We start from the raw sequence: 26,934 nt of genomic DNA, 5'->3' as shown, positions 1-26,934 counted from the left end.
CTATCAAGTAAAACACGGGGCTTTCTGTTCAATGTGAAAAAATATATATTTTTTTTAGTGTAAGTATGTTTCAAATACTGCATGGTATATATTTATGCTAAAATATGCATTATCTGAAATTCAAATTTAACTGGGCCTTCAAAGCCCTGTCAAACTCTCTAGTTCCATCTCACTATGCCTCCAGCTCTTTTTGCCTTAATTCAGCGCCTTCAACATGGCCAGCCTCCCTTCCCACCCCTCACATCTAGTCCTTAAGCCTTATCTTCCCCATCATCTCTATTAGCTTTCTTTGACTGTAATACTTGAGATAATGCACTTATTAAAAAAAAAAAGGTTTATTCTGGCTTACAATTTTGGAGGTTTCAGTTGATGATCAGTTGGCTCCCTTGCTTTGAGCCTGGAAATAACCAGGTGCTAAACTAGAACTAGATGTGCCATCGTTGGTTCCCTTCTAGCATGTTGCACGATTTCTATCATAACTCTTTTATATTTAGTGGTTTACCTGTTTATCTCCCCCACTAGACTTCCTGAGAAACAATTTCTGAATAATCGACACCAAGCACCAGGCACCAAGATAATAAAAACGTATTTAATGAATAAATGAACTTCGGGTTCCACATATTAACCCAAAGGTCTCCTCTTTAAAAGAACACGGACCGGGGTTGGGGGGTAGGTGTCAGGGATTGGGGTTAAGTTCCACACAGTGTCTCTTCTAAGCGCTGGGAAAAACCATGATTTCTCAGTTCAGGATGGAAAAGGGTTTTTTTTTTTTAATCTTATTTTTTTTGGTGGGGTTCTTTTTTTTGTCTTTTTTGGAACTGGGGGTCGAACCCAGGGCTTTGCGAATGCAAGGCAGACGCTTTGCCACTGAGCTACATCCCAGCCCGAAGGAATCCTTACGCACAATAATATTCCAGCTGTCAGCATCCTCTGAGGCTGGGCCTGGCTTCGGGGGCTGGTCCTCTCTCGCTTGCCTGTCCAACCCGGTTGGTGGATCTCAGCCCACCCCGCAGAGCCTGCCGCGCACGCGCAGAAGGAAGGGCGCGCAGCTGCTCTTGCCCCTCAACCCTCCAGGTGGCGCTAGCGATCCCCGCCGCCGCCGCCTCTCGCCGGGCCAGACCCGGGCGGCGCCCGCCGCCTCGCGGACCTGGGGTCCGCCTCCGCTGCGCGGAGGGCGTGGGCTCCCGGCTCCCGGAAGCGGCTGCCGCGGAGCCTAGCCCAGCGGGCGTCAGTCCTCTGAGCTGCAATGCGCGGCGCCGGGAGGCTGTGACCTGAGCGCGGCGGCCCAGCCGGGGCCCCTGAATGGCGGCTCGTTGAGACGGCGGAGGCGGCTCTGGCTCCTCCGGGCGTGGCGTGGCGGCCGCCGGGGTGATGCTGCTCAAGCTCTTGCAGAGACAGACCTATACCTGCCTGTCCCACAGGTATGGGCTCTACGTCTGCTTCGTGGGCGTCGTTGTCACCATCGTCTCCGCCTTCCAGTTCGGAGAGGTGAGTAGCGGCGCTGCCGGAGCCTGCGGACGCGCACGGCACCCGGCTCCCTGCCCTGCCGAGCCCCAGGCGCCCGTGCCCCGCGCTTCTCCCACCCGCCCGGCAGCCCCGGGACCGGCCCCACGCCTGCGGTTCCCCGAGGCAGCCAGAGCTCGCATCTCCTCCCCGGCACGTGCTCAGCATCTAGGGTCGATATCTGTCCAACCCACAGTGTCGGGGAAAGACGCTGGTTCTGCTGAGTCCCCTTCCTTCAGGTACCGTCGCCAGGGTCCTCCTGTCATTTGGCGCTCTCCCTCAGGCCTTGCCCTCCCTATTGAAGCTCTTTCCCCTAGAGTTTCTTTTCCCGTTTCCTTGGCGCTCCTAAATCCTCCTTCCCTTCCCGGCCTCTTCTTCAATTCCCCTCCCTTGTTGCCACCCTACTAATCTTGTCACCTTTGACAAAGCACTTTATTTTCTTCATCTCTCTGTTAATCCCATTTCTTCCTATATCTCAAAACTTTTGTTCAAGAAACCTGTTTTATTTCATGTGAATTTGCAACGGGGAAAAGGTACTGGTCCCAAATTCAAAGGACTTAGCTGTGAGAATATTTATTTTATTTTATTTTGCTTTTTCACGTTTGCTTTCTTATTTTGGACAGCAGTATGTCAGCTGATGCCTGGAGGCCCTCATGGTAGCTGTGCTTGCACCCTGATGTTAAAGATCTATTGGCTACTTCAAAGGCCTCTCCAGCTGAGAATAGGGCCCCTGTCATGTAGCCGGGACTGGGTAACTTGGACTCCTGCCCCAGACCTCTTGGTAGCCACACAGGCCCTTGGGTCATGGGATATGGTAATAATTTAAATCACATAAACCCGGCCTTTCCTGATCTGCTCTCAGTTACTGTGCAATAAGTAGTTCAGTTAGACTGTCAAATTCAGAGGATCCAGGCAACAGGTGTGGAAGCCAGCAACACCCGTGTTCAGTGGGTTTTGTGCCCATTTGGATGTATACTTTAAACGTTTTCTGGATTGAAATAATCCTTTGATCTAGACTTAATAGTTATTTCATTTAATAACAGTTGTATTGCTTAATACAGTGTTCTTTGTGGGGGCCTTTTTTTTTTCCTTTTTGCCTCCTGAATGCTAAGCCACACCACCAGCCCCAATAGAGTATTTTTTTTTTTCCCATCTAAAACAAGTGTACGGAAACTATGAATAGGTAAGCATTGAGACAGCATGTGTTTGTGACTATAGAGAACACCACTTTTTGGCAACAGAAAAATTATATTGTCAGGTGGTTTAAAATTGATCTACTTGTCTTAACTTTTTTTTTTTGTTAGAAGATTGCAAAAGGTTTTAAAATTAACAGAGTGTTTTTTAGAAATGCCACATACACATTTGCTTAAAATATACCCATTCTGGATTATTAGCTCCATAAGAAAAGGTGCCGTGTAAATAACTGTTAACAGTAGCTCAAATGTAGTGTCAGATACTGCCAGTATATTCAGACTATTTGTTTAATGTCTGGCTGAATTATATGCATGCTTCCAAGTGTGTACTTTCAGTATGTATTTCTAGAAACTACCAAAAAAGAGAGAGAGAGAGAGAGAGAGAGAGAGAGAGAGAAAGAAAAGGAAAAGCCTATAGATAAGAATGAGAGAGCCCTAGACTTGTAAGTGTAGAATAGCTGCTTAATGTTATCTACCTGTTGACCTTTGTTTCATGTGTTATAACTTAATGTATCTATGCGCAGGTAAGTGTCTCATAGCTTTTGGATGATCTTCTTACCCTGATTAATTTTAAGTTAGCTATTAACTCCCTTGCATTATAAAGGTAACTTAAGCATACCAGTTAGAATTTTTCATCTTTTATACCTTTTTTCTTTTTTCCTTTCATTCATTTATTCGCCCCCCCCCCAAAAAAAAAAAGACATTTGTCACTGTTTTGAAATGGCCAAAGACCTTAAAATTTAAACAGACAAGAGAATGAGAGGCAAAGAACTTCAACAGGTGGCATGGAAAACAGGCAGCTGGCTGTGGTTAACTTGTACAGCAGAGTAGAAAAGAGGAGATGCAGGATTAGGCAGATCTGGGTTTGAATGCTGGCTCCAGGTAATGATGATCATGATAATAACTCACACTTTAACATAGGCCTTACCAGGTCATTTAATCCTCATACCAACCCTGTGACATGGGTACTATTATATACCCATTTTACAAGTGACGAAACAGAGGCATTTGCACAAGTTAATGCAGCTAATTCATGCCAGTGATGAGCTTCAAACTAAGGCAACTTGGCTCTGAGGCTGTTTACATTACTATTTCTCAAACAGACCAGGATCCTTCTTGTCTAATCTGAAAAGAATATTTAAACTCTCTGAGCTTCCTCATCTTTAAAATGAAGGCAAGAATATCTTCCTTGCAGGGTAGATACTGAAGACAAGATCTGTATGTAAAGAACCTTGAACAATTCAGGGCATGTAACAGACCCTTATTAAATGGTAATAGCTACTGCTACTATTGGTTATTATTATCATCATGAATTATTTTATGTCTTCAGTCCTTATTTTGAAATATACCCTGAAAATAGAATGCTTTGATCATATAGTTAATAATACTGACTTATTAATAATTAATTATAATGGATTAAAGGAATAAGTTTATTGTTAACTATGAATTCATTATCTTAATTCCCTCTTAGTGTAAGAAGTATTGGTTGCTATGTTTTGAGAAGCCATTTGTATACTTACTCCAAATTTTATAATTGAGGGAGGGAAGTATATAAAAAGCATCTAAAAAAAAATTTCCTGAAGTTGAGCCAAGTGTTTTCTAGAGAACCCTTGGGAACTCTGATAAAACAAAAGTAGAACTGGACCCAGAGGTGACACTCCACAGGATAGGCCCTGAGAATTGGGACTAATGGTCACAGAAGTACATTGCCTTGGGGTGAGGGTATCAGGGAGGAGCTTGTCTGTGGTAAACTCCTTGATTTAGGCAAGTCATGTGGCCTTTGGGAGCCTTAGTTTTCTCATTCTTGAAAGCACTAGATTGACTATGCTTTCAAGATCCTTTTTAGCTCAAAAATGTCTGATTTTAAATATTCATTCTATCTTAATTGCTATTGTATACATTTTAAGATGTATTTTTGAGGTAAATAATTTACTTTGAGGTCATGATTTTTTAGTTGAATTATTTATATGCAAGTACACAATTTCTTATCAGAAACTTCTAGAAATATAACATTATAATTAAACCTCAGGGTTGTGGTGGTTGTTTTTTTTCTTTTGTAGTGAAATATATGAATATTCTCAGTGAGGAAAATACAGTCTATAAATAGCCTATGTCAGTTTCGGTCAAGTTTTGCCACAGACAGGTTCATGTTAGGTCAAGTTTCCCTATAAGGTACAAAGCCATCTTTGGTGTGCAGGGCTTTTGGATTTCAGGATTGTGAATAAAGGATTATAGATACCCGTTTACATGTACATCTGTGTGCCTTTTGTGTGTATATATAAAATATGTCACTCCCTTATGTGAACTAAGTGTGGAAACAAATATCCCCAAACTGACTTTCATAAGGAGGTCAGATAGATTCAAATAGAGTTTTCTCCTACCAGATAGTGCTTTTCCCCTGGCTTCTCTGCACCCTTTTGCTTGCCTCTTTTCTATCATCATTTTGGAATAATAAGATACTATCATTCAAAGGAAAAGAGGATTTAAAAACTGGGTATAGCTCAGGTTACCTTTTGCCTTGGTGACTCATTTCTCACACTGGTCCAATTTCAAGAAAGAAAATAGTTATCATGTTTGTATTTGATTAGTTAATTCATTAAACACACATTTTGAGCATATTCTTGGTCCAACACAGCAAATAGATGAAGTGGAAAGAGATTTAGTCCGAGAGGGAACAGTCTGGCCTGATCCTAGCTCCAGCACAAACTGATTCTCAATGGTTCCCAAATTGAGTAACTCCCAGCTGCCTTGTTGGTTGGGAACTTCCATTATTATCTGTTTTATAATTTCTTTTTGGTGGAAAAAATTTATTGTTTAAAAAAATTGTGTTTAAACTATTAGAGTAGATACCTAAGTCCCTCCCCCATTTTTGGTTTAATGTTCTGCAAGTATATATTTATTGGGTGCTTCACATTAAAAGCATAAACTCTTTTTTTTTTTAAAGAGAGAGTGAGAGAGGAGAGAGAGAGAGAGAGAGAATTTTTTTTTTTAATATTTATTTTTAGTTCTCGGCGGACACAACATCTTTGTTGGTATGTGGTGCTGAGGATCGAACCCGGGCCGCACGCTAAAAGCATAAACTCTATGTAATATTATGGCATTAGTGTTTCTGAGAAAAATGCTAGGGCCCACTAAGCATTTTTTTTTTTTAAAGAACTCTTTCTTTGGAGGGATGTGGGAGGGATACACAGCCCAGCTAACTACCAAGCAGGGACTTTGTCTTATTCTCTGTTGCATTCTTAGCACCTAGAAAGTGATTGATCAAATAAATACCGGGTGGATGGATGGACATATGAATGAATGAATTTTGAACATTCTTAACCAACATCTTTTCAAGCTCATTCCCAGTAAAGATAAGTTTTCTACTGTGATTCATAGTGTCTGTAGTCACCTTTTATTTTTCAAATATGATTGATCTGATTATAACTTGCTCATTTTCATGCTCTGGAATCATTCATGTTTTGGTAACTTTTTGAAAACTGGAGGCCTGCTGTTAGAATGTCCATAGTAGAGTGCAAGGCACTGTCAGAGATGTAGAGGCTTTGAGCTTCTATATCTTGAGCCTCTAGCTGAGATGAGGTGACAGATGCATGAGGACTGAGTAATGGTATAAAGAAGGAAGTAATTGAGTGCATGAATAGGTTCACAGAAAGTGCTTAGAAAGGCAGCAGAAAAAGAAAATTTATGGGTTGAAACATCTTAGAGGAGGCTTAGAGATCTTTACAAGGTGGCACAAACTTTAGGGAGGCAAGACTATTTTAGGCAGTAAGAATATTTAGGAATAATTTGAGTATAGTTTGGTAATATCATAAAAGTTTATGACCTCTCTTACATTTTGAATTCCCAGTGGTTAAAAATTGTTGTTGGTGTAAATTAACAGTACTAGGTTGCAGTTGGCAGACCCAGTTCAGACCTGGCTTACTAAAAAAGGTGTCTTATTAGCTGGTATGTCAAGGATATAGTGCAAGTCTCTGGCAGAATTGGATTGGGGATGCTCAAATGGTGTTGTCAGGAATCTCTTTTTGTGCTTTGTCCTGAGAAGTAAGCCAAAGTGGAACTGGTTCCACTTTGGTTTACTTCTCAGACAGGCTTTTCCCCTATGGGAGCAAAGATTGTTGCTGGCAACACCAGCTTCTATTCTGCCAGTTCAGTAACTGCAGCAGCAGGACAATTTTCTTTCTCATTAGTTCCAGCTAGACCCAGAGCTGCCTGCCTAGCCCAGAGAGCAAGTGCCCTTCTTATACCCTTGTTACCACCTGGATCATCGCCAGAGCTAGGGGACTGGGCGAGGTAGACTCTCAGAACTGAACCACATGAGCTGAGGATGGCTTCCCACAGGATAATTACAAGGCAGTTACTAAAGAACAGGGCAACAGAAGTCCTAAACACTGGCTTGAGTTGAAAGCCATTTCCTTTTCCTGGTCTTAACATTGACATTAAGTCTGTGATAGTTGTTAGCCCTTTACCTTGTTGCAAAAGATGCAAAAATAGGTTGTTTCTATTTTTAATATCTTGTTAATTGATTCATGAAACTTGTATTCTCATATGCGTTTATTAATATGGAGTTTTGCTAAACAGAGTTCATTGTGTCCTTGTAAATCTTTCAGTATTAAATCAATTCATAATTTAATATGGTGATTTGATAGTAGCATTTGACCCGACTTCTTCTTAGAGGTCTAAATATTGTTCATTTTATTAATGAATTTTAGCATGTTGTGAGAGAAAAACTTGACTTTCTGCAGCATCTGGCTCTCTGTAGGTCTGGAAATTCCCCCTCCAACTTTCTTCTGCAAAGCTATCCTCCCCACTCTGTCTTCATTCATTGTGCCTTCTCAGTCTTAAATGCTGGGATCTGTAAAGCTCCATACATACCTACCACTCTACCACCTTGTGACAGATGGTACATATTTATCATGGTCCTTTTTTCTCCTTGAGTCCAGACATAATTTCAGAATAATTTCTTTAACAGTCTGGGGTTCCTTCAACTTCTGAGAGCTCTTCAGAAGATGGTTAAAGAACTTGTCCAAAGGCTCAGTGATCCTTTCCTGGTATTGGCCCCATTTGGCTGTAGAGCCTTCCTGAATGAACCCCTGAACAGTTGTGTTGTATGGGGCAAAATTCTCTTATGGAAGAAGAATTGATAAGTGACACACTGAGTAGGTACATTGCTAATAGGCCCTCAGTTGGGCCTATGGCATCTGTTATATGTCTAGATTATACAGACTCCCATGGTCACTTTAACTCACAAAGCATAATATCCCTTCAGCAGTTAGAGTGGTTACTCTCATGGCATGGTGGAACTTAGAGCTTAGGTTGGCGCTTCTTGCCTCCCTAGCTGCCTGGTACAGGCAGGAAGCCTGCAGTTGAGGGGAGCACAGGTATATGGATACAGAAAGAGACCTCTGCTGGTGCTTCTCTTTCTCAGTTACCCGTTTATGATCCTTCCTGTGAGTGCAGAAGGCAAAGAGGTGAGATAGGAAAGTCCTTCCTAAACAGATATAGAGCTTTCTGGGATTTGTACTGACTAAGCTTGCTCCTCCTAAGGGAGTTCAGAGGGCATCCTAGGTGACCATACCCACCACCCTCCCTGGGGCTGATTCCGTTGTAGTGACCACTACTCACCTCAGAGCAGGTAGCCAGGTAGCCTTCCTAGTTCTTAAGTGTGACACAAGCATGGTCCCATCTCCATGGACCTATAATGAGCTCTCTTGGTGATCCTGTTGAACTTTTAACTGGGCTTGGGTGGGGAGGAGTCATCAGGGAATAGGAGTCATGGGATAGGAGTCAGGAAACGCCATCTGATTCTGAAAAGCCTCTAATCTTCAGCCCTTGGACCTGTGATTGGGATGTTTTTCACCCTCCTTAGAGAACTTGGCATCTTGGTCCAGCACTTCCCTTTGGAATGTGATATCTTGTGTTTCTGTGCCTCAGAGGAAGCTTTTAGTTTTCCATGCCCAGCTTCTCAAGGCTACTACCAGTTAATTGAGCTTGCCTACGAGATGAAACTTGCCGTTTCTGTACTAAGCATCCTGAACCAAGATGGAATCTCTCTTATCTTCAGGTCCCTGTGCCCAGCAGAGTGTCTGGCTTATTCATTCATTCAGTGAGTACGTGTTTGTCAAGCTCTGAACCAGGCCCCTGGGGGTATAGCAGTGAAGGAAGCAGACATGGTTCCTGCTTATGAAGAAATTATATTCTGGTTGTACAGCCAGACAGTAAATGCTCCTTCATTACAGTTTTGGGAAATGATGCAGAGAAGTAGAGGGTATTGGGTGAGAGACTTGAAGTGAGAAGTCTTTTCTGGTGGCTGGGGTCAGGAGAGGCTGTTTTGGTTGTGTGAGCTTTACTCTAGAGGGTAGGAATTATTGAGGCAGAAGACAGGAGGCAGGTCTGCTCTAAGCAGTGGTTCTCAGCTGGCAGTGATTCTGCCCTCTCCCCACCCTCAGGATATTCCACAATGTCTAGAGACATTTTTGATTGTCACAGTTGGGCATGGGATGGTATTAGTGCTACTGGCATTTAGTGGGCAGAAGCCAGGGATTCTGCTAATGTACAGCCCCCAAAGCAAAGAATTATCCAGCCTAAAATGTCAATTGTGTAGAGAAACTGTGCTGTTTTTCCACAAGGAAATAATGTGAAGGCTTTGAAATTGGGGTACATTTGAGGAGGTAAATGAAGGCTGTTGTGTCTAAAGGTTGAAAGCAAGGCAAAATGGATCTAAGGTGGAGTGCATTTGGTGGTGCCCTTTTCCTAGCACCTGGTAGATTAAGATTTTTAGGACTTCAGTGTTGGTCCAAGAACAATGAATACCAATAAAGGTTATTTTGCACTAGCATCTAGTAGGTGGAACCCAGAATACCACCAAATCTTCTGTGATGCATAGGACAACCCCCACAACAATGATCAGGCCCCATATATTGATGATGCTCAAGTTAGGAAATCATGAATTAGAGAGCCAAGAATGGCTGCCGGGTAGTCTACAGGAGCCCTGTACTAGGCTGGTGGAAGGGCATAGAAAGAAGAGAGATTTGCAAGGTTTAGTAGGCCCAGACATCTTGTATGTTTGCCAGACACTTCACTAATATCCTGAGATACAAAAGTAAACAAAATAGATAAGTTCATTTGTTCTCCTAGACCCTAACTATAGGTGCTTGTGGGTGTTTGTTGAATGACTACTTAGGGGCATCAAAATTTGTTTTGTTCACTAATTGTCATGTAGCCTAATGAGGAAAGATGTATTAAATGAGGTGTCTAATGTGTATAAGACACCTTGCAAAGTGTCTCATGGAAGATGTTGAGTAAATGCTAATTAGGTACCATATGTCCTCTCCCAGGAGTGTTCTCCTGGTCATGATGCTCATGAAGACAGAAGTCAGGGACCTACCCTCTGGGCTGATGCCCACCTGGTGATCTTTCCCTAGAGATAGCAAAGAAAAAAAAACCCACAATATATTTGATGTGACAACAGAGGAGGTGAGTGCTTGATGAATTTAATATAGCTTGCACTTTATAATTACACTGTAGACTTTCTCTCTCATTTCTTCTAAAACGTAACCTATATAACTAATGGATGATATATATTCACAATATATCTTTTTATATTTATCCAAGCTTGAAATAATTTGTTCCCATCTTGTGATCCAGATGCAGTATCTTTAGCAGGTAATTAGTCAGCCTGTATGATTCATATGTGCACTAAATTAAACAGGAAAAAAGTGATCTTCAGAAGTGTTACAGACTTGATTGTCACAGCTGTGAAGCATAATCAAGTCACACTTATGCAGGGTGAAATGTATTCTGTGATCAGACTAAAAGTCACATGGCTCACTTTAAAATTACTTTCTAAAATTGTTTCTTATTTTAGGATTCTAGTTTATCCTTTCCCCTTGATAAATCCCCCCCCCCTTATTACCTCTTTCCTTCAATTTCATTTTTTCCTTCCATTAATACCAAAGTCATAAATCTTTACCAAGGTTTCAGAATCTGCAACAAAGATTTATGGAGGCGTTTACTCTGAGCCAGGTTCTCTGTTTCAAACTAGAGACACAGTTTCTTTCTGGTTTTGAAAAAAATCTCAATCCAGGCAGGGAGATGGGCAAGCAAATGAATAAATGAAGTGTCTAATGCGTACAAGACACCTGACAAAATGCATTGTGGGACAAAAGCAGGGATGAGAGGATGAATAAATTCAGTAGCTTGAATGATGATGTCAGTGGGGACCGTGATCAGAATGTAGAAAACAGCACACAGAAAAATGGTAGAAATAAAAATGGAATGAGACAAGAGAGCAGCAGCAGAGATGGGTGACTGACCCTGGACCAGCAGAGCATCCTCTGTAGTACAAACATTTTCTGGTTGCTTCAGGAAGACTCCAAGCTATCCCATCAGCTCAAGAAGCTGTGAACAGATCGTCAAACAGATCTGTATCTGTGCTTCTGTGGAGCAGTTGTGGAGGCTTTACAGTCACATGGTATGTCCTGGGGACCTGACAGGCACAGTGACTTCCATCTCTTCAAAGAAGGAATGAAACACATGTGGGAGGTTAATGCAAATAAAAATGTTGATAAGCAGATTATTTTTTGCAGAAGGGCTTGGTCTCCTGTAGCTGGGAGAATCTCCTTCCGGCCCTGTTGGGAGAATAGTTCTTAGTTGGGGAGAAAGTCTATGGGGCTGTGATCTCTGTCCACTTCTAGGGCGGTGTTGTTTCAATATGGAATAACACTGCCAGTGACCAAGCAGCCACAGCCTAAATCAATGATGTGCTTCAATATGTGCTTAGCCCGCCACCCAACACCATCGTGTACTACAAAGCACACCAGAAGCATCAAAATCCCAGGCAGTCTTGGGTCCCAAAGTCTTCTTTTTCAAAACCTCCAGAAGCTGTGTCAAGCATGACATGACCCTCTTTCTCTCTAGATGATACCATCATTGAAGTCTCGTATTTTTTTTTTGGCATGGTCTCTGGAAGATCCTTCTGTTTTTGAACGAGAGGAATTGGAAGAACATTTTATGCTTTAAGAATGGACTGACACACATAGCAACTATAGTAATAGCTGAGATCACTTAATGATGCTAATCTTGAAAAAATTGTGATAAATGAAGTTGAAGAGAGAGAGACTTGGGTGCCAGGCAATCTTTCTCTGATGGAGTGACATCTGCGCTTGTTCTGAAAGGAGATGGCTAGGAAGGAAATAGGATCCTTTTGGTTTTTTCCTTTTAAAGTGAAAGATACCATGGGTGTAAAGGTGTATATGAGACATTATCACCTGAAGAACTTCAGGGTTTTGGGGGTGGTAAAGAACTGAAGCTGGAGAGGCAGATGGGGGCCAACTTAGGACTTGCTTATTGGATGCTGCTAAGGAATTCGGTTTCATCCTGAAGGAAATGGGACCATCAAAGGATTTAAAGCAAGGGAGTGATGAAATCAAATCTCTGCTTAGAACAATTATCCTAGAAGTAATATGGAAGATGAATTGCAATGGAAGAGAACTGGTAGCCACAGTCACCACTCACACTCTTGCTCTATTCTAACTGTTCTCCACACTACAACCAGAGCAACATTTTAAAAATTGAGTCAGATTACTTCATGTCTGTTGAATATAGTAGAAAATGTAGACCTTTTCCAATGGCCTGCATAAGGACCTAAGTGTGCCTCCTGCCCCTTCTGAGCAACCTGTATCACGTAACCTCTGTGCATCATGTAACTTTCCACAAAAATGTTCCATAACAAGTAACCTAAAATTTTCTGTCTTAAAGCAGGAGCAACAAATTAAAGCTATTTTTTATGTGGCCTGTAATTAATCTAAGAATGATTTTTTACATTTGATATGGTTTTAAAAATTTAAAAAAATAGTGTTTCACAGGAATATAAGAATTTTATGAAATTCAAATATCAGTGAACATAAATTTTGTTGGAACTCAGCCATGGCAGTTTGTTTATCTGTTGTCTGTAGCTACTTCACATTTTGCACAATGGTAGAATTGAATAGTTGGGGCAGAAACCATGTTGGCCTATAAAGTCTAAGATGTTTACTGTTTTGCCCTCAGAAAAAAATTGCCAGCTCCTGACTTAAAATGGCAATTATTTGTTCCCTAGGATGTGCAGCTCAGAGGCAGTCAACCCATCAGCGTGATCAGGGTGGGTTGGTTGGCTCTGTGCCATGTCCCTCTTCCTTCTGGGACCAGTGGGCCAGCCTGGGCTGACTTTCTCACAGAAGATCAGGGGGATACTTGCCAAGGCTCAGACACACAGCTGGTGCAGTCACCTTGTTTTTGATCCTTGAACACATTTTGCTTGTCCTGACTTGGGAGCTTTGCACTCGTTGTTGCATCAGCCCATAGAGAGCTCTGTCCCAGGTCATCCCTTAACAAGCCCTTGCCGTTAGGTAGTTCTCAGCTCAGTAACACCTATCATCTGGAACGGATCTGAAATTGTATGTGGATATGTATGTTTTCTTACTTTGTGTCTTAATTTCTCTGCATTACATTTTAGATGTAAGCTCTGTGGGAGTGGAGGCTTTTCTTTCTTATTTATTCACCTTTGTATCTTCAGCTTCTGGAAGCCTAGAAGCTCCTAGAAGTAAGCTGAGTGTGGAAATATTTTTTCATACTGTCTAAATATGGAAAGGTCACATGTGGAGAGAAGTTTCTAAATTTGAATGTAAAAGAAGATATGTGAGTTTACTTTGTGTGTGTATGTGTATGAAATTTTAGTAGATTTTATATTTTAGAGCAATTATAAAGTACAGAGAATTCCCATATACCCTCTCTCCCCCAGCAAAGTCTTCTTTATTTTTAACCTCTTCCAGCAGAGTGGTATACTTGTTAAAATTGATAAACCAATATTGGTAGACTTTTTATTAGCTCAATTATTTTAAGATTCATTCTTTGGGTTGTATGGTTCTACGGGTTTGACAAAGACATAGATAAGTCATATATCTGTCTTTACATTGTTGCAGAATAGTTTCTCTGCCCTGCTGTGGCCCTGCCTATGCTCTACCTGTGCATGATTCCCTCCTCCCCCCTTCCCCCAGCAATCTTGTTACTGTATGTACAGTTGTTCCTTTTCCAGAATGTCATTTAGTCGGAATCATATAGTATGTAGTCTATCCAAATGGACTTCTTTTACCTAGCAATATTTCTTTTGGTTTCCTCCATGTTTTTTCATGACTTGATAATTCATTTCTTTTTGTCCCTGGATAATGATCCATCATGTGGATGTACCAGTTTGCTTAGCCATTCACTTATTGGTGGACATCTCGATTGCTTCCAATTTTTGGCAATTATGAATAAAGCTGCTATAAACATTTGTGGGCAGGTTTTTGTGTGGATGTAATTTTTCAGGATTGGGTAAATACCTGCTGAATAACCCTGAATCCTGTGGTAGGCCTAGGTTTAGCATTTGTAAATACTGCCAAACTCTTCTGAAGTAGCTATACACCATTTGTATTTGCATCAACAACGAATGGGAGTTCCTGTTGTTCCACATTTTCGCCAGATGCCAGTGTTATGGATTTTGGCTTTTCTGTTAGGTGTGAGTAGGATCTTGGTTTAATTTGTAATTCTCTAATGATATATGATGTCGAATATCATTTCATATGCTTATTTGCCATCTGTATGTTGTCTTTGGTGAAGTGTCTTCAGATATTTTTTCTCATTTTTTTAAATGGATTGTTTTCTTATTGTTGAATTTTCAGAGTTCCTTGTATATTTTGGACACCAGTTGTTTCTCAGATATGTGTTTTTTATAAATATTATCTCCTGGTCTGTGGCTTATCTTTTCATTTACCTCAGGAGAGGTGCTAACCTAGATGTTATAGTATTTTTTAAATTTCAAATTTCAGCTATTCATGCTGGTATATAGGAAAGCAGTTGACTTTTGTATGTTAATTTTTTATTTTGAAACCTTACTATAATTGGTTATTAGCCTCAGGAAACTTAGTTATTCATTGGGATTTTCTTAATAGACAATCACTTCATCTATAAACAAAGGCAGTTTTATTTTTTTCTTCTCAATTCTCTTTACCTTTTATTGCCTTGTCTTGTCTTACTGAATTACCTGGGACTTCCCTGTATGATGTTAAATAGGCATGATTAAATTCCATGCTTGTCTTGTTTCCAGTCTTAGGGAGAGAGTATGTCATTTCTCATCATTATGATATTAGTTATAATTTTTTTGTGGATATCTTTTTTTATTTGAAGAAATTTTCTTCTATTCCAGTTGCTGAGGGTTTGTTTTGATCATAAATGTATGTTAGATTGTCAAAAGCTTTTTTGTACATTTATTGGTATGATCATACAATTTTTCATCTTTTTTTTTTTTTTTTTTTGAGGAATGTGAACGAAAAATTTATTTGCTCATTTCTTGCATTTGAAGTACTCTTCGATGACATCCTTGGCCTGAGATTCTTTGCCATAATCCTTAACAACTACACAACAATTTTTCATCTTTATGTTAATTGATTTTTGGATGTTGTACCAGACTTGCATAAATCCCACTTGTTCATGGTATATAATTCTTTATATATACTGCTGGATTTTATTTGATACTATTTTATTGAGGATTTCCACATCTGTGGTCATAAGAGATACTGGTATATGATTTTGCTCTTTAATAATATCCTGGCATTGTTTTGGTAGTAGGGTGATCATGGGCTAGGAAGTCTTCCCTTTGCTTTGGTTTTCTGGAGCAGATTGTAGAGAATTGGTATCATTTTTTCCCTTAAGTGTTTAGTAGAATTCACCATTGAAACCATGTGGACGTGGTGGTGTCCCCCGCACTCTTTAGATGGTTATTAATTATTGACTCAAATTCTTTAATAAACATAGGCCTATTCAAATTATCTATTTCTCCTTATGTGAGTTTTGGTGGATTGTAACTTTCAAGGAACTGGTCCATTTCATTGACCCATTTCAACCCTGTGGATACAGAGGTGTTGATAGTCTTCCTTTATTCTTTTGAGAAGAAAGTATTATAATGATTTCTTTATGTTTCTTTAAATTATTGTGGTAAAACACATATATCATAAAATTTGACATGTTAATTAAGTGTGTAACTCAGTGTCATTAATTGCACTTACAATGTGTACAACCATCACCACCTGTTTCCAAAACTTTTTCATTACCTGAAACAGAAACTGTAACCATTAAGAAATAACTTCTTTCCATCCCTCTCTGGAGCTCCTGTACCCCCTTCTACACATTCTGTCTCTGGGTTTGTCTGCTCTGGACACTTTATGTAATAGAACTGTATAATATTTTTTGTTGTTCTGGCAGATTCTGCTTGCTTTTCTATGTTTCTGTGGAGAAAGAAAGAGTAGAGCTGACTGTCGCACCATTACACTGACATCTATGCCTCCAGACTGATATTTTGGTTGTTATTTTTTTACGTAATATTTTATCACTTTATCCCTTAATTAGTCCATAATTCTTCACAAAGGAAGAAACTGTTATGATCGTTACCCTGTTGTCAGACTCAAAAATAGTGACACATCATGTTTATGAGTTGACTGATTTAAGCTCTTAAACATTTAACTATTATTTGAAAACATAACTTTTAGTAGTTTTATAATGCTTATGTAAAGGTGCCATAATTTATTTACTCAGTTTCCTAATTTAATTTTATATCATTTTCATTTTTATAGTGATGGTGATTTTATCCTACTTACAGAGTTTCTGAGTAAAACTATGATGATTTTCTTATCATGTGTTTCTGTTAATAGAATTAATCAGAGCGAAAGAACATGAACATGAACATTTCTTAGGTCCTTTGGTGTCCATATTGTTAATAATGACCTTGCAGCTATTTTGTTAAAAAATACAACATTCTTTCCACCTAATTTATGACTTCCAGCATTTCATATTCATAAAAGGTATATTTTTAATATGCCTTTCATGGTATATTTTTTAAATGTTTTATCTAGGTAATAGTATGCAATGAATTTTTTTTGTTAATGAAGCTAAATACAATAAATATCACAAACAGAAATTGTATAAAATTTTATTTCATTAACTTTTTCTTTTTTAGAAAAAAAAACTTTTTTAGAAAATTATTGTGATAGCATATTTGACTTGCTGATTAATGTCAAAGATGGAAGATGATTAGTAGATAATGCTTAATGCTTAGGAGATATATAATTTATTTATTTTTGCAGTGCTGGGGATTGAACCCAAGGCCTAGAAGCTAAGCAAGTGTTCAATCCCTGAGCCACACCCCTATCCCAAATCTTAGAATCTTTAAGATACCTTGGTTTTTCTTTGCTCTTGAAAACTAAACAATAAATGTCCCTTCATCATTTTACACAAATAAATGATTAATTTGCAATAGGGACATTAGCTGTGTGAGGACCTGAGTCCTGATTTCCACTTCATGCTACTTATTCAAACACTAATTCATCTCAAAAGCACTCTTCTAGACCCTAGACCACGTCTACTTTTTTGAATTCTTTGTGGCATTAGACAACATATTTGTTAAAAAGTTTTTGTAAAGAGCATGAAGTGGAAATCGGGACTCAGTTCCTCACACAGCTGTTTCTTTCTAATCATATTTGATTAAAGAAGTAGGTTTTCCCAAAACAAAGTAGCTAAGTGCAGTAGAACACAAGTTAAAAATAAATAACTGACCCATTTCATGTTAGGAGTTGAATGGTTATTAAAACTGAGGTGACCTGAGTGTGGTGGTGCACACCTGGAATCTCAGTAACTCTTGGGAGGCTAAAGCAGAAGCATTCCAAGTTCAAGGTCATCCTGGGCAATTTAGCAAGACCCTGTCTAAAAATAAAAAATAAAAGGGGCTAGGAATGTGGTTCAGTAGTAAAGTTCCCTGGTTCAATCCCCAGTACCAAGAAAAAACAAAAACACAACCAATAAACTACTGCAAAAAACACTACCACTGAGGCGATTTCTCCTCTTCACATAAACTAAAGGAACTGATCCAAATCCAAGACTATCTTTTAGTGCCTCAAATGTAAAACAAATTTTGTTTTCAGAAACTGGGAAGACTATGTTGTGATCTAGGAACACTAAACTTTTGATCATCAACATAGGAAATACCATCAGAGTTACTTAGCATTCTTGCTGCTTATAATTGGAGAGACCTGACTTCTTGAATTTCATAGGGCAGCATGCTACATTTCTGCTGTGCTAAAAAGTTGAGAAAATGTGCTTTTACTAGGAGACAATTTTATATGCTTGTATAGGTCTAGGCCTGCTGTTAACTCTGTGATTCTATCCTTTATCATAACTATTTTGAAATGGATCTGAAAGAAGGAAGTTCTAGAGAGAAACTTTAGAGTGGTGAGCTGTTCCAAAATGTTTGCCTTATCAAACCAGTAGGCTTTTGTTCATTTATTCTGAGAGTGGTTGTTGATTTTGTGCCAGGCACTAAGGTTCTTGGAATAAAAGTAAAAAATCAAGTTCTTGGCTTTGAGTTGCTCTCAGGAGCAGAGAGATATTTTGTTTTTTTAATTCATGAGTAAAAATTGGACCTATTAGGTACCACATAATGATGACCATATACATGTTTACATCATATAAAAGCTTAGACAAATATTTAAATAATAATATTTTAAATTATACTGTAGCATTGTAAATGCTGCTTTTAAGAGGTGAACAGTTTGACTATATTAAGTATTTTACTTATGACAATAGTCTGGTAAAGCAAATGATATTAATATTTTACAAAAGGAGAAAGTAAGACTAGAGAAGTTCTCCAGGTTTGTATTACTGATAAGTATGGGGTTTAAATTCATATCTTCTGATGTAAATCTTGTGATCTTTGCATTGTATACCAGCCCCCCCCCCCCCTTTTGTGGTATTGGGGATCAAACCCAAGGCCTCACACATGTGAAGCATGCTCTCTACCACTGAGCTACACCATCAGCCCAATTCTCCTCCTAATAATTTTACCCCTCTTTTTTTTTTTAAACCAGAAATTCTTTAATACCAAGAATTACAGGGCTTGTGTATCATTCACCATTATCTACCATGGCATGCATTTCATTCTGATCAGAAAAATCTTTTAAAAAAAAAAAAAGCATGTGCTAGTTTTACAAATTTAAAAAGTTTTTATCTGGGAGTTTCAGCAAGTGTGTGTGCTGAGGGAAAACATAAATTCATGTGACATTTATAAACACGCTAGAGTGGCAGTTCTGGGTCACTGAGTAACTGGTGTGTCAGATAAACACTTCAGCTGTGGATTTGGTTGAATGGTTGCATTCATACGTGTGCATTTGACAAAGCTAGCTCTGTGAATAAGTGTCAGAGGAGCAGCGTGGGCGACACAGAGTTCAGCCTTGCCATTTGGTAGCTACACACTTGGGAGTGTCACCACCGGAAAGCGAGCTTACTACCTTCCTCACAGCAGGCAACTGGGGTAGGAATTCAGTGGCACGGAGCACCTGGCTTGAGAGATTGGGTGCAGGTGTGCATGTGCCCTTTTTCTGTTGTCAGGAAATTAAGACTGACTTTGGCTGCCATTTAGTAAAACTGACCAACCACTGATGCTGAATGCCATGATGATTCCAATGGAAGCTTGAAAGTGAGAAATATTTTTAACGGGTAGAACAAACTAGCTTTAGATGATATTTGCAATTCTTTATCAATAATACCTTATTTATGTGGTACTTCTGAACATATTTTCATAAGCAGTTCATTGAGTCTCCAGTTTTATCAAGAATCACCTTAGTAGCAGAAAAAAGTAAGTACTCTGAGGAAAATAATTTAGAGAGGAGGTATCTGGGGGAAGAGCTCTAGGTGGCAAGTAGGAGAGATTTTTTTTTTTTATAATTTTTTTTTTTTTTAAAGAGAGAGGAGAGAGTGAGAGAGGAGAGAGAGAATTTTTAATATTTATTTTTTAGTTCTCGGCGGACACAACATCTTTGTTGGTATGTGGTGCTGAGGATCGAACCCGGGCCGCACGCATGCCAGGCGAGCGCGCTACCGCTTGAGCCACATCCCCAGCCCAAGTAGGAGAGATTTTTGAGGGCCAACATTGTCTCTATAAAAAAGAAAAAAAGTCATCAATTTCCTTTTTTTTTTTTTGTACCAGAAATTAATTGAACCCACATCCCCAGCACTTATGTTTTTTTTTTTTTTTCTTTTTGAAACAGGGTATTGCTAAATTGCTTAGGCCTTGCTAAGTTGCTGAGGCTGGCTTTGAACTTGCAATCCTCCTGCCTCAGCCTCTAGAGCCACTGGGATTACACAATTTCTTTCTTTCTTTTTTTTTTTTATTGCATATAGTTTGTGTGGTCTTGGGTGCTGGGGATTGAACCCAGTGCATGCTAGGCAAGTGCTTAACCACAGAGCTACATCCTCAGCCTTCTTTAGTTTTTTATTTCAAGACAGGGTCTGGCAGGTTGTCCCTGTTGGCTTCAAACTTGTGATTATCCTGCTTCAGCCTGGGATTATAGGTGTGTGCCATCACACCTGGCTCTCCATACAAGTTTTATGTTTGCATTCCTACAGTATAATGTTTTAAATGACTTGCCTTTATAATGGTGGTTCTGGAAGATATGTTTTGTTTATCTAAGACTTCTAGTGTTCCCCACATATTTCTAATGCCCTTTATTCTTCCATTTTTCTGAGAATCTCTGTCCTGTAGCATTCAGAAATCTAATGAAACAGACACTGTACCCAATTTGTAGATAAGAAAATTGAGACCTGAACACTTGTGGTCTGCCTGAGGCTATCCATCTACCAAGTAGGAGAACTGGAGATGTCTGTACTCCTATTTTAGTCAGAGTTTTCTCTGCTGTGACTAAAAGACCCAACCATAACAATCTTAGAGGAGGAAAACTTTTTATTTGAGAGCTCACAGTTTCAGAGGTCTTAGTCCATAGAAGGCTGGCTCCATTCCTCGGGGTTTGAGGTGAGGCAGAACATCATGGTGGAAGAGTGTGGCAGAGGGAAACAGCTCATATGGTGATTAGGAAGCAGAGAGAGACACTTCATTCTCTAGATACAAAATATATACCCCATAGCCATGCCCTCATTGAACCATTTTCTCTAGCCACACCCCACTTGCCTATCAGGCAAGTAATCCTATCAGGGATTAATTCACTGGTTGGGTTAAGGCTATAACCCAATCATTTTTCCTCCAAACCTTGCATTGTCTCACATATGAGCTTTTGGGGACACTACATATAAACCATAACAACTCCCAAATCCAGTCTTCTCTTACATGCCTCCAGATTAAACCAGGGAACATTTATTAAGAAGATGATAGATGGTGAATTTTGAGTACATTTGGATGACAACTAGAATTGTAAGTACTTTTGTACCCTCAAACAGCTTATAACTTAACTAATCTAAGAAGATGCTAACATGGGAGAAAAGATAAGCAACAATGAGAAATCTAAATAGGGCAAGAAATGTTATAAGGTAGTGGGTGACTGACCACCAAGTCCACAACAGAGGTTACTCAGAGTTCTGTGAAGGCAACATTTAGATTGGCCTGAGGAATATGGAATTGTTTTTCTAATACTCCAAAGCACTTTATAGATGGTGAGATTAATTTATCCGAGGAGGAAGAACAATATGGTAACATAAAGCAGATAGCATTCTTGGCCCTTTATGAAGTGGCCCTCTCTGATACCTTCTACTTATCTTCCAGGCAATGTACCAGCCAAGAACACTTTCATTAAGTCTAGATTTTTTGTGGTTTGTTTTATAAAAATAATAGACTGGTGGTCCTTTTGCAAAGTACATAGAGATACTGATGGGAAATCACTTCTGTTTGTACTTATTACATTGATAGAAATTGATGTAATTGTATTATTGAACATAGTTCACATATAAGCAAAGTAGATAGCATTTATAGCTATGGGTTTGCTGTTACACATGATACCAAAGGTAGCACTCATTCCCTCTCTTCTAGGAATTTGCAGTCCTGCTGGAGAGACCAGTGGTTTGCAAGTGTAACCTCAAGTTTGCTGTAACAGAAATGAGGCCCTCAAGTCCTGTTAGCTCTCATCCTCACTATGCCTGTTCCTCCCCTGTGCTTAAATGACTCCACTGTACATTTATTGACTTGGACTAGAAATTCTGGAAACCTGGCATTCACCATTAATTCTCTTCTTCACTCCTTCATCCAGTCTGGTAGCAAATCACTCCGGCATACCTCCGTCCCCAGTGAACTGTGGCAGACTCTCCTTTATACTTTAAGACTCTGCAATTGTTGCTTCTTCTAGGTAGTCTTTCTTGGTTTTCCTAGGAGGCCCACACTTCTCCAATGTGGCTATAGCCAGCAGTAAACTTCTCCACTAAAAAGTGACTGTAGGAAAATAGTGAGATGTTGGCCAGAGGACACAAAGCTTCAGTTAGAATAAGTTCTGAAGATCTATTTTACAGCATGGTGACTGTAGTTAATAGTAATATGTACTTAAAAATTGCTGGGAAAGTAGATCTTTTTTTCCTAAAAGAAAAAAAAAAGGTAAGTATGTGAGATGGTAGATTAATTAGTTTGATTTAATTATTTCACCACATATAACAAAACACCATGTTATACACCATAGATATATAGTTTTTTTTTTTTTGCCAATCATACATTAATGAAGCTGGGAGAAGCAGTTGACTATAGTTCCTTAAAATCAGGAAATTTAGCTTATTCCTCCTTGCAAACCCTATACTGAGGCACATTAGACTCACTAAATGTTTTTACATTTATCAAATGAGAGAATTATTAATTCATGGTACTTATGAAGCCTATCAGGGATTAATTCACTCGTTGGGTTAAGGCTATAACCCAGTCAGGTTGGAAAGGCAGGCAGAGGTCAGGTCTTGTTAAAAAAGAGGTGAGCGAAGTGTAGCAGGGCACATGGCTCCTCTGTATCCAGCAGTGGGCAGGTGACTAGGTTCTGGCCAAGGAAAACATGTGGTAGGTGCTCCTCAAAGGTGGGCATGTCTTTCCCTCTTTTCTCTCTGCTGGCTTGAGTGAAATCCAGAGACTTCTTCCATAGCCCCACTCCATGTAACAGGGTCACATCCTAGAGAGGGAGGTCTAGAAGCTGGAAGAAGCCTTAGCAAAAAGGAGAGCATTCCAGGAAGAGACACAGAATGAAAGGACACAGTATTTTTAAAGACTAGAGAAAGAAACTGGCCTGGGAAAGGAGCCCCCAGAGTGATAAAAGGAAAACCAAGAAAATGTTTCCAAAAAAAAAAAAAAGGAGGAATCGGGCAGTCACCAAGAATTGAGTACACTAGAAACTCAGCAGATGTCACTAGATTTGACAACATGGGGACTTTGGTAAGGCTACTTGAATGGTGAAAGCAGAAGTGGTTTTGGAGTGGGCTGAGGGGATAGAAGAGTAGAGATGTCTTTGAAAGGAACAGAGAACTTGGGGTAGCTGGAAGGGATGTGGAGTAAAGGAAAGGTTTTCCAGAGGTGCTGAAAATGGTTAAGTGGCAGCAGACAGAATCCTATTGAGAGGAAAAGAAAGGAGCAGGGTCCTGAGAACATGGGAGTTGATGAGGCCCAGAGCAAATGGACAAAGAGGATGTTTGGGAGGAGGGGCACTTTCTCTGTGGTAAACGGGCACATGTGCAGGTAGATTATAGGTCTGGGGTGCAGGCATGAGGGAGCTTTCATCTGTAGCTTTACATCTCCTGAAGTACCCAACAAGGCCGTCAGCTGGTTTCTCATAGGTTAAAAAAAGGTCGTCAATCTCTAGGTCTTCTCAGTCCCTGCTCTTTCAGCCTGTCTTTTAACATGCGGTGAGAAGACTTTTTCCCACACTTCAGATGGATCCTGTGACTGAGTTAAATGTCTTTGGTGCTCCAGCTTCCCAAGGCACAGCAGGCGCATCACAGTCAGGACTCAGCTTCCTCTCCCAGCCCCGTTTCTCTCCAGGTGACTACCGTGCTCTAGATAGAGCCACCCCACAGTTGCCCTCAACCTTTGCTTGCTCTTTCTCCTCCTTGAACTTGCTCTTCAGCTGGCTGGTATTGTCTGTCCCTTTCTTACCACCTGGGGAATTTGTTCAAGTCCCAGTTCAAATGTCCCATCCATTTAAACCTATTTGATTCCCCTACCCCATCCCAAGCACAGTGAAACCCTAAATCTTTTAGGCAGTCCAGGTGCAGGAACTGTGGTGATTTACTCACCTGGATCTGCTACCATGTCTGGTACTGGGTTAGGCACTAAGTAGATAAATGAATTTCAATTGCTGTTTCTTTTCCTTTAACAATTCTTAGTGTGATTAAATGAAGGTTATGTGATTTTAGTTTTTGATGCAAAGGAAGCGTTGTCCTTTTTCTTTTTTATTCCAGGTGGTTCTGGAATGGAGCCGGGATCAATACCACGTCCTGTTTGATTCCTATAGAGACAATATTGCTGGGAAGTCCTTTCAGAAACGGTGAGAAGAGACCCATTTTGGAGAGTATCTGTTTTTGGACTTAGATGATGAGTCATAAAATCATTCATGTTTTAAATATGGTGGTTGAAGGGGTCTTTCCAAGTTGTAGGTATGGTTTCATGTATTCAAGAATACAGTATGCTCTGGAGTTCACCACATTTTATGGGAGAAATCTGATTCCCAAAGAATAATCCTGCCTTGCAGTGTGAGTATGCCAATTGCAGGATCTCATTTTCTTTTGCCCCAGTTCTGTGAGGTTAAGGGAATTTCACCCCCTGTAGGATGAGGAAGTCAGGTGCCTACTTGCAGCCAGCCTGAGCTCTGGCCAGCTGCTGACAGGATCTGTCAACCAGCGCTGTGGTGACCTCCAAGGCTGGGTCTGTCTTGAATCTTCCCTCCTCTGGCCAGGCTTCTTGGTGCAGCTGCTCTGGAACACTGCCTTCACCCTTTCTTGTCCTTGGGGAATAGTTTTCTCCCTCACAAGACAGAGCTCAGAATGGAAGCAGTTTCTCAACATCCTTTTTCCTTCCATGAGATAAAATGGATCTCTTAGTTCCTTTTCCTTTTTAGACACATGTAATTTATATTGTTTTATATCATAAAAGCAATATGTCGGTCTGAAAACAGTTCAAACAATACAGAAAAAATAAAAATTGAAGGTCTCTCAATGTCCCATTCCCAGTTTTTTCTTACCCAGAGGAACTACTGGTTTTTGTTTTGTTTTGTTTGGGTGTTTTTTGCAGGATTTAGTGTGAGAGCAAACCCATGGCTTCTAAGTGAACAACCACTGAGCGACAATCCAAGCCCTTTCATACTTTTATTTTGAGACAGTGTCTCACTAAGTTGTCCTGCCTCAAGTAGCTGGGCTCATAGGCACACACCACCATGCTCGGCTAGAACTACTGTTAATGAATTTTTGTTTTGGATTCTTCTTTGATTACTATTCTAACTTTAAGAGAATTCTCTCTGTTTTTATTCATTTTTATGCAGTATGTATTGACTCTCCTCTTTATTGTAATGGTGCACAGTTAATCACTATTGGGTAAGGACAGGAGGTGGCCAGAACAAACTGAGTAGCTAACAAAAGTTGTTAATCCCACAAATGACCTTGGTCTAAATGTCAGAGACCATAACTGTAAAGTTCTCTGGGATCAGGCTCCCTGTTTTTCCCCAAAGGATAGGTTTCATAAATCCTTCCCTCTCTTCTCACTGAGTCAGAAAACCTAATTAAATTATAGGTAATAATTCGTATCAATTCATGCGCCTTCACAGTAGTTTGTGAATTTCTGAGTACCTCTAGACTGCATCACCAATTTGAGCCCCCTTCCCCCTGTTTAGAGGCACTTCCTTGTCCCTCCATTCACTTGTTATAAATGCTTATGTGGTTTCTATCAAATAAATAATTTAAAAAATAACCACTAAATACTGTATATTAATCAAGCATTACTAAAGTTCTGAGTGTCTCAAGAAGGAAAGGCAAGGGGTCTCCTCAAGTTGACCTAACACTTACTCTTGGTTTTAGTCTTTAATGCACCCTAGGTTGAATGGCATCCCCTCAATAAAGATTGCATCTCTGAGACTTACCCAGTTATAGACACTTGAGTTGTTCATTTGCCATTAATGGTCCAATAGGGGAGGTAGCTTGTAAGCAAGTATCTAGTGAAGTTGGGAAACTACATCTTTTCCATTGGGTTCTTTAAAATAGCAGTTTTCAAAGACCTGGGGGTCCCCAAGACCCGCAGGGATTCTTTGAAATTAAAACTTTCTATAAGAGGTGTTACTTGGCCTTTATTTTAAAATTAATTTTACTGTGTTGAGCTATACACTAATGGTATAAAGGCAATGGTGGGTAAAATTGCTCACACTTAATATGTCATTGTATTTTTTATCACCACATATATGTAGAGAGTAGAAAAAAAAGCTAGTTTCATTTCGAAATACTTATGATAAAGCAGTAAAAATTATGAACCCAATTATATCTTGACCTTTGAGTGCATATTTTTTTAAAGTTTTTTTAAATTATAGATGGACACAATACTTTTTATTTTTGTTTACTTTTTATTTTATTTGTTTATCTTTATGTGGTGCCGGGGAATTGAACCCAGTGCCTCACACATTCTAGGCAAGTGCTCTACCACTGAGCCACAACCCTGAACCCCAAGTGCATATATTTTTATTACTACACACATAAGCAGTGTGGAGATTGACTTGAAGGAAGGCCCTTGTGTGATATTTGAGTTGCTCAACTAGCTGTCCTCTCACTGAACATTATTACTACTTGAAAGGACAAAAAACAGTGTGATTCCTCAAATATGGTTATTTATATTTATTTATTTATTTATTTAGTACCAGTGATTGAACCCGGAAGGGCTTTATATCCCTAAACACATTCCCCCGCTCTTTTTATATTTTATTTAGAGACAGGGTCTCGATAAGTTGCTTAGGGCCTCACTAAGTTGCTGAGGCTGGCTTTGAACTTTCGATCCTCTTGCTTCAGCCTCCTGAGTTGCTGTTATTACAGGTGTGCTTCACTACATTCAGCTATTGGTTATTTTCTTGACAATGAAAAACTGTTTTGTTATTCCAAGGAAAACAAATAATAGTATTTGTTGCTAATGGTAACATTTGAAATTTCAGATGAAAATTAGAGTTTTGGAAAACTTGCTTCTACTGTAGTTAGTTAGCTTAACAACTACTATATATTGTAAAAATTTTTCTGGTCAGGTTTGTGGTGTGATTCCTGAAATACATTTGTTAATATTAAATAAGAAGATTAATGAAGTGTTTCAACATTTGGCAGGCCTTCATAAGTGAATAAGCTCTTTTTTTTTTCCCCAAATAACCAAGGAATGGTGTTACAGAATCTTGCATGAAAACACTTTTCA

General features: G+C 39.6%; 1 protein-coding gene across 3 annotated transcripts in view; it reads left to right on the top strand.

Annotated features, from left to right (window-relative positions):
- Positions 1 to 1,089: 1,089 nt before the first annotated feature.
- GNPTAB (N-acetylglucosamine-1-phosphate transferase subunits alpha and beta) overlaps positions 1,090 to 26,934 on the top strand; it is an 80,896-nt gene continuing 55,051 nt past the window's right edge. Inside the window, exons 1-2 of one of the 3 annotated variants that reach the window (XR_014023959.1) lie at positions 1,091 to 1,488; positions 23,964 to 24,049. Coding sequence is in view for 2 of the 3 variants with exons in the window: in XM_081309312.1 (XP_081165438.1) it covers positions 1,372 to 1,488; positions 23,964 to 24,049 (203 nt within the window). In the remaining variant the exon portion in view is untranslated. Of the gene's footprint in view, positions 1,489 to 23,963; positions 24,050 to 26,934 lie in introns of all 3 variants that reach the window. The other 2 variants (XM_081309312.1, XM_081309313.1) reach the window with 2 other exon arrangements.

Source organism: Spermophilus citellus (assembly GCF_964194105.1).
Source record: "Spermophilus citellus genome assembly, chromosome: 10".
Classification (NCBI taxonomy): domain Eukaryota; kingdom Metazoa; phylum Chordata; class Mammalia; order Rodentia; family Sciuridae; genus Spermophilus; species Spermophilus citellus.
This window is presented reverse-complemented; position numbering and strand designations above follow the sequence as displayed.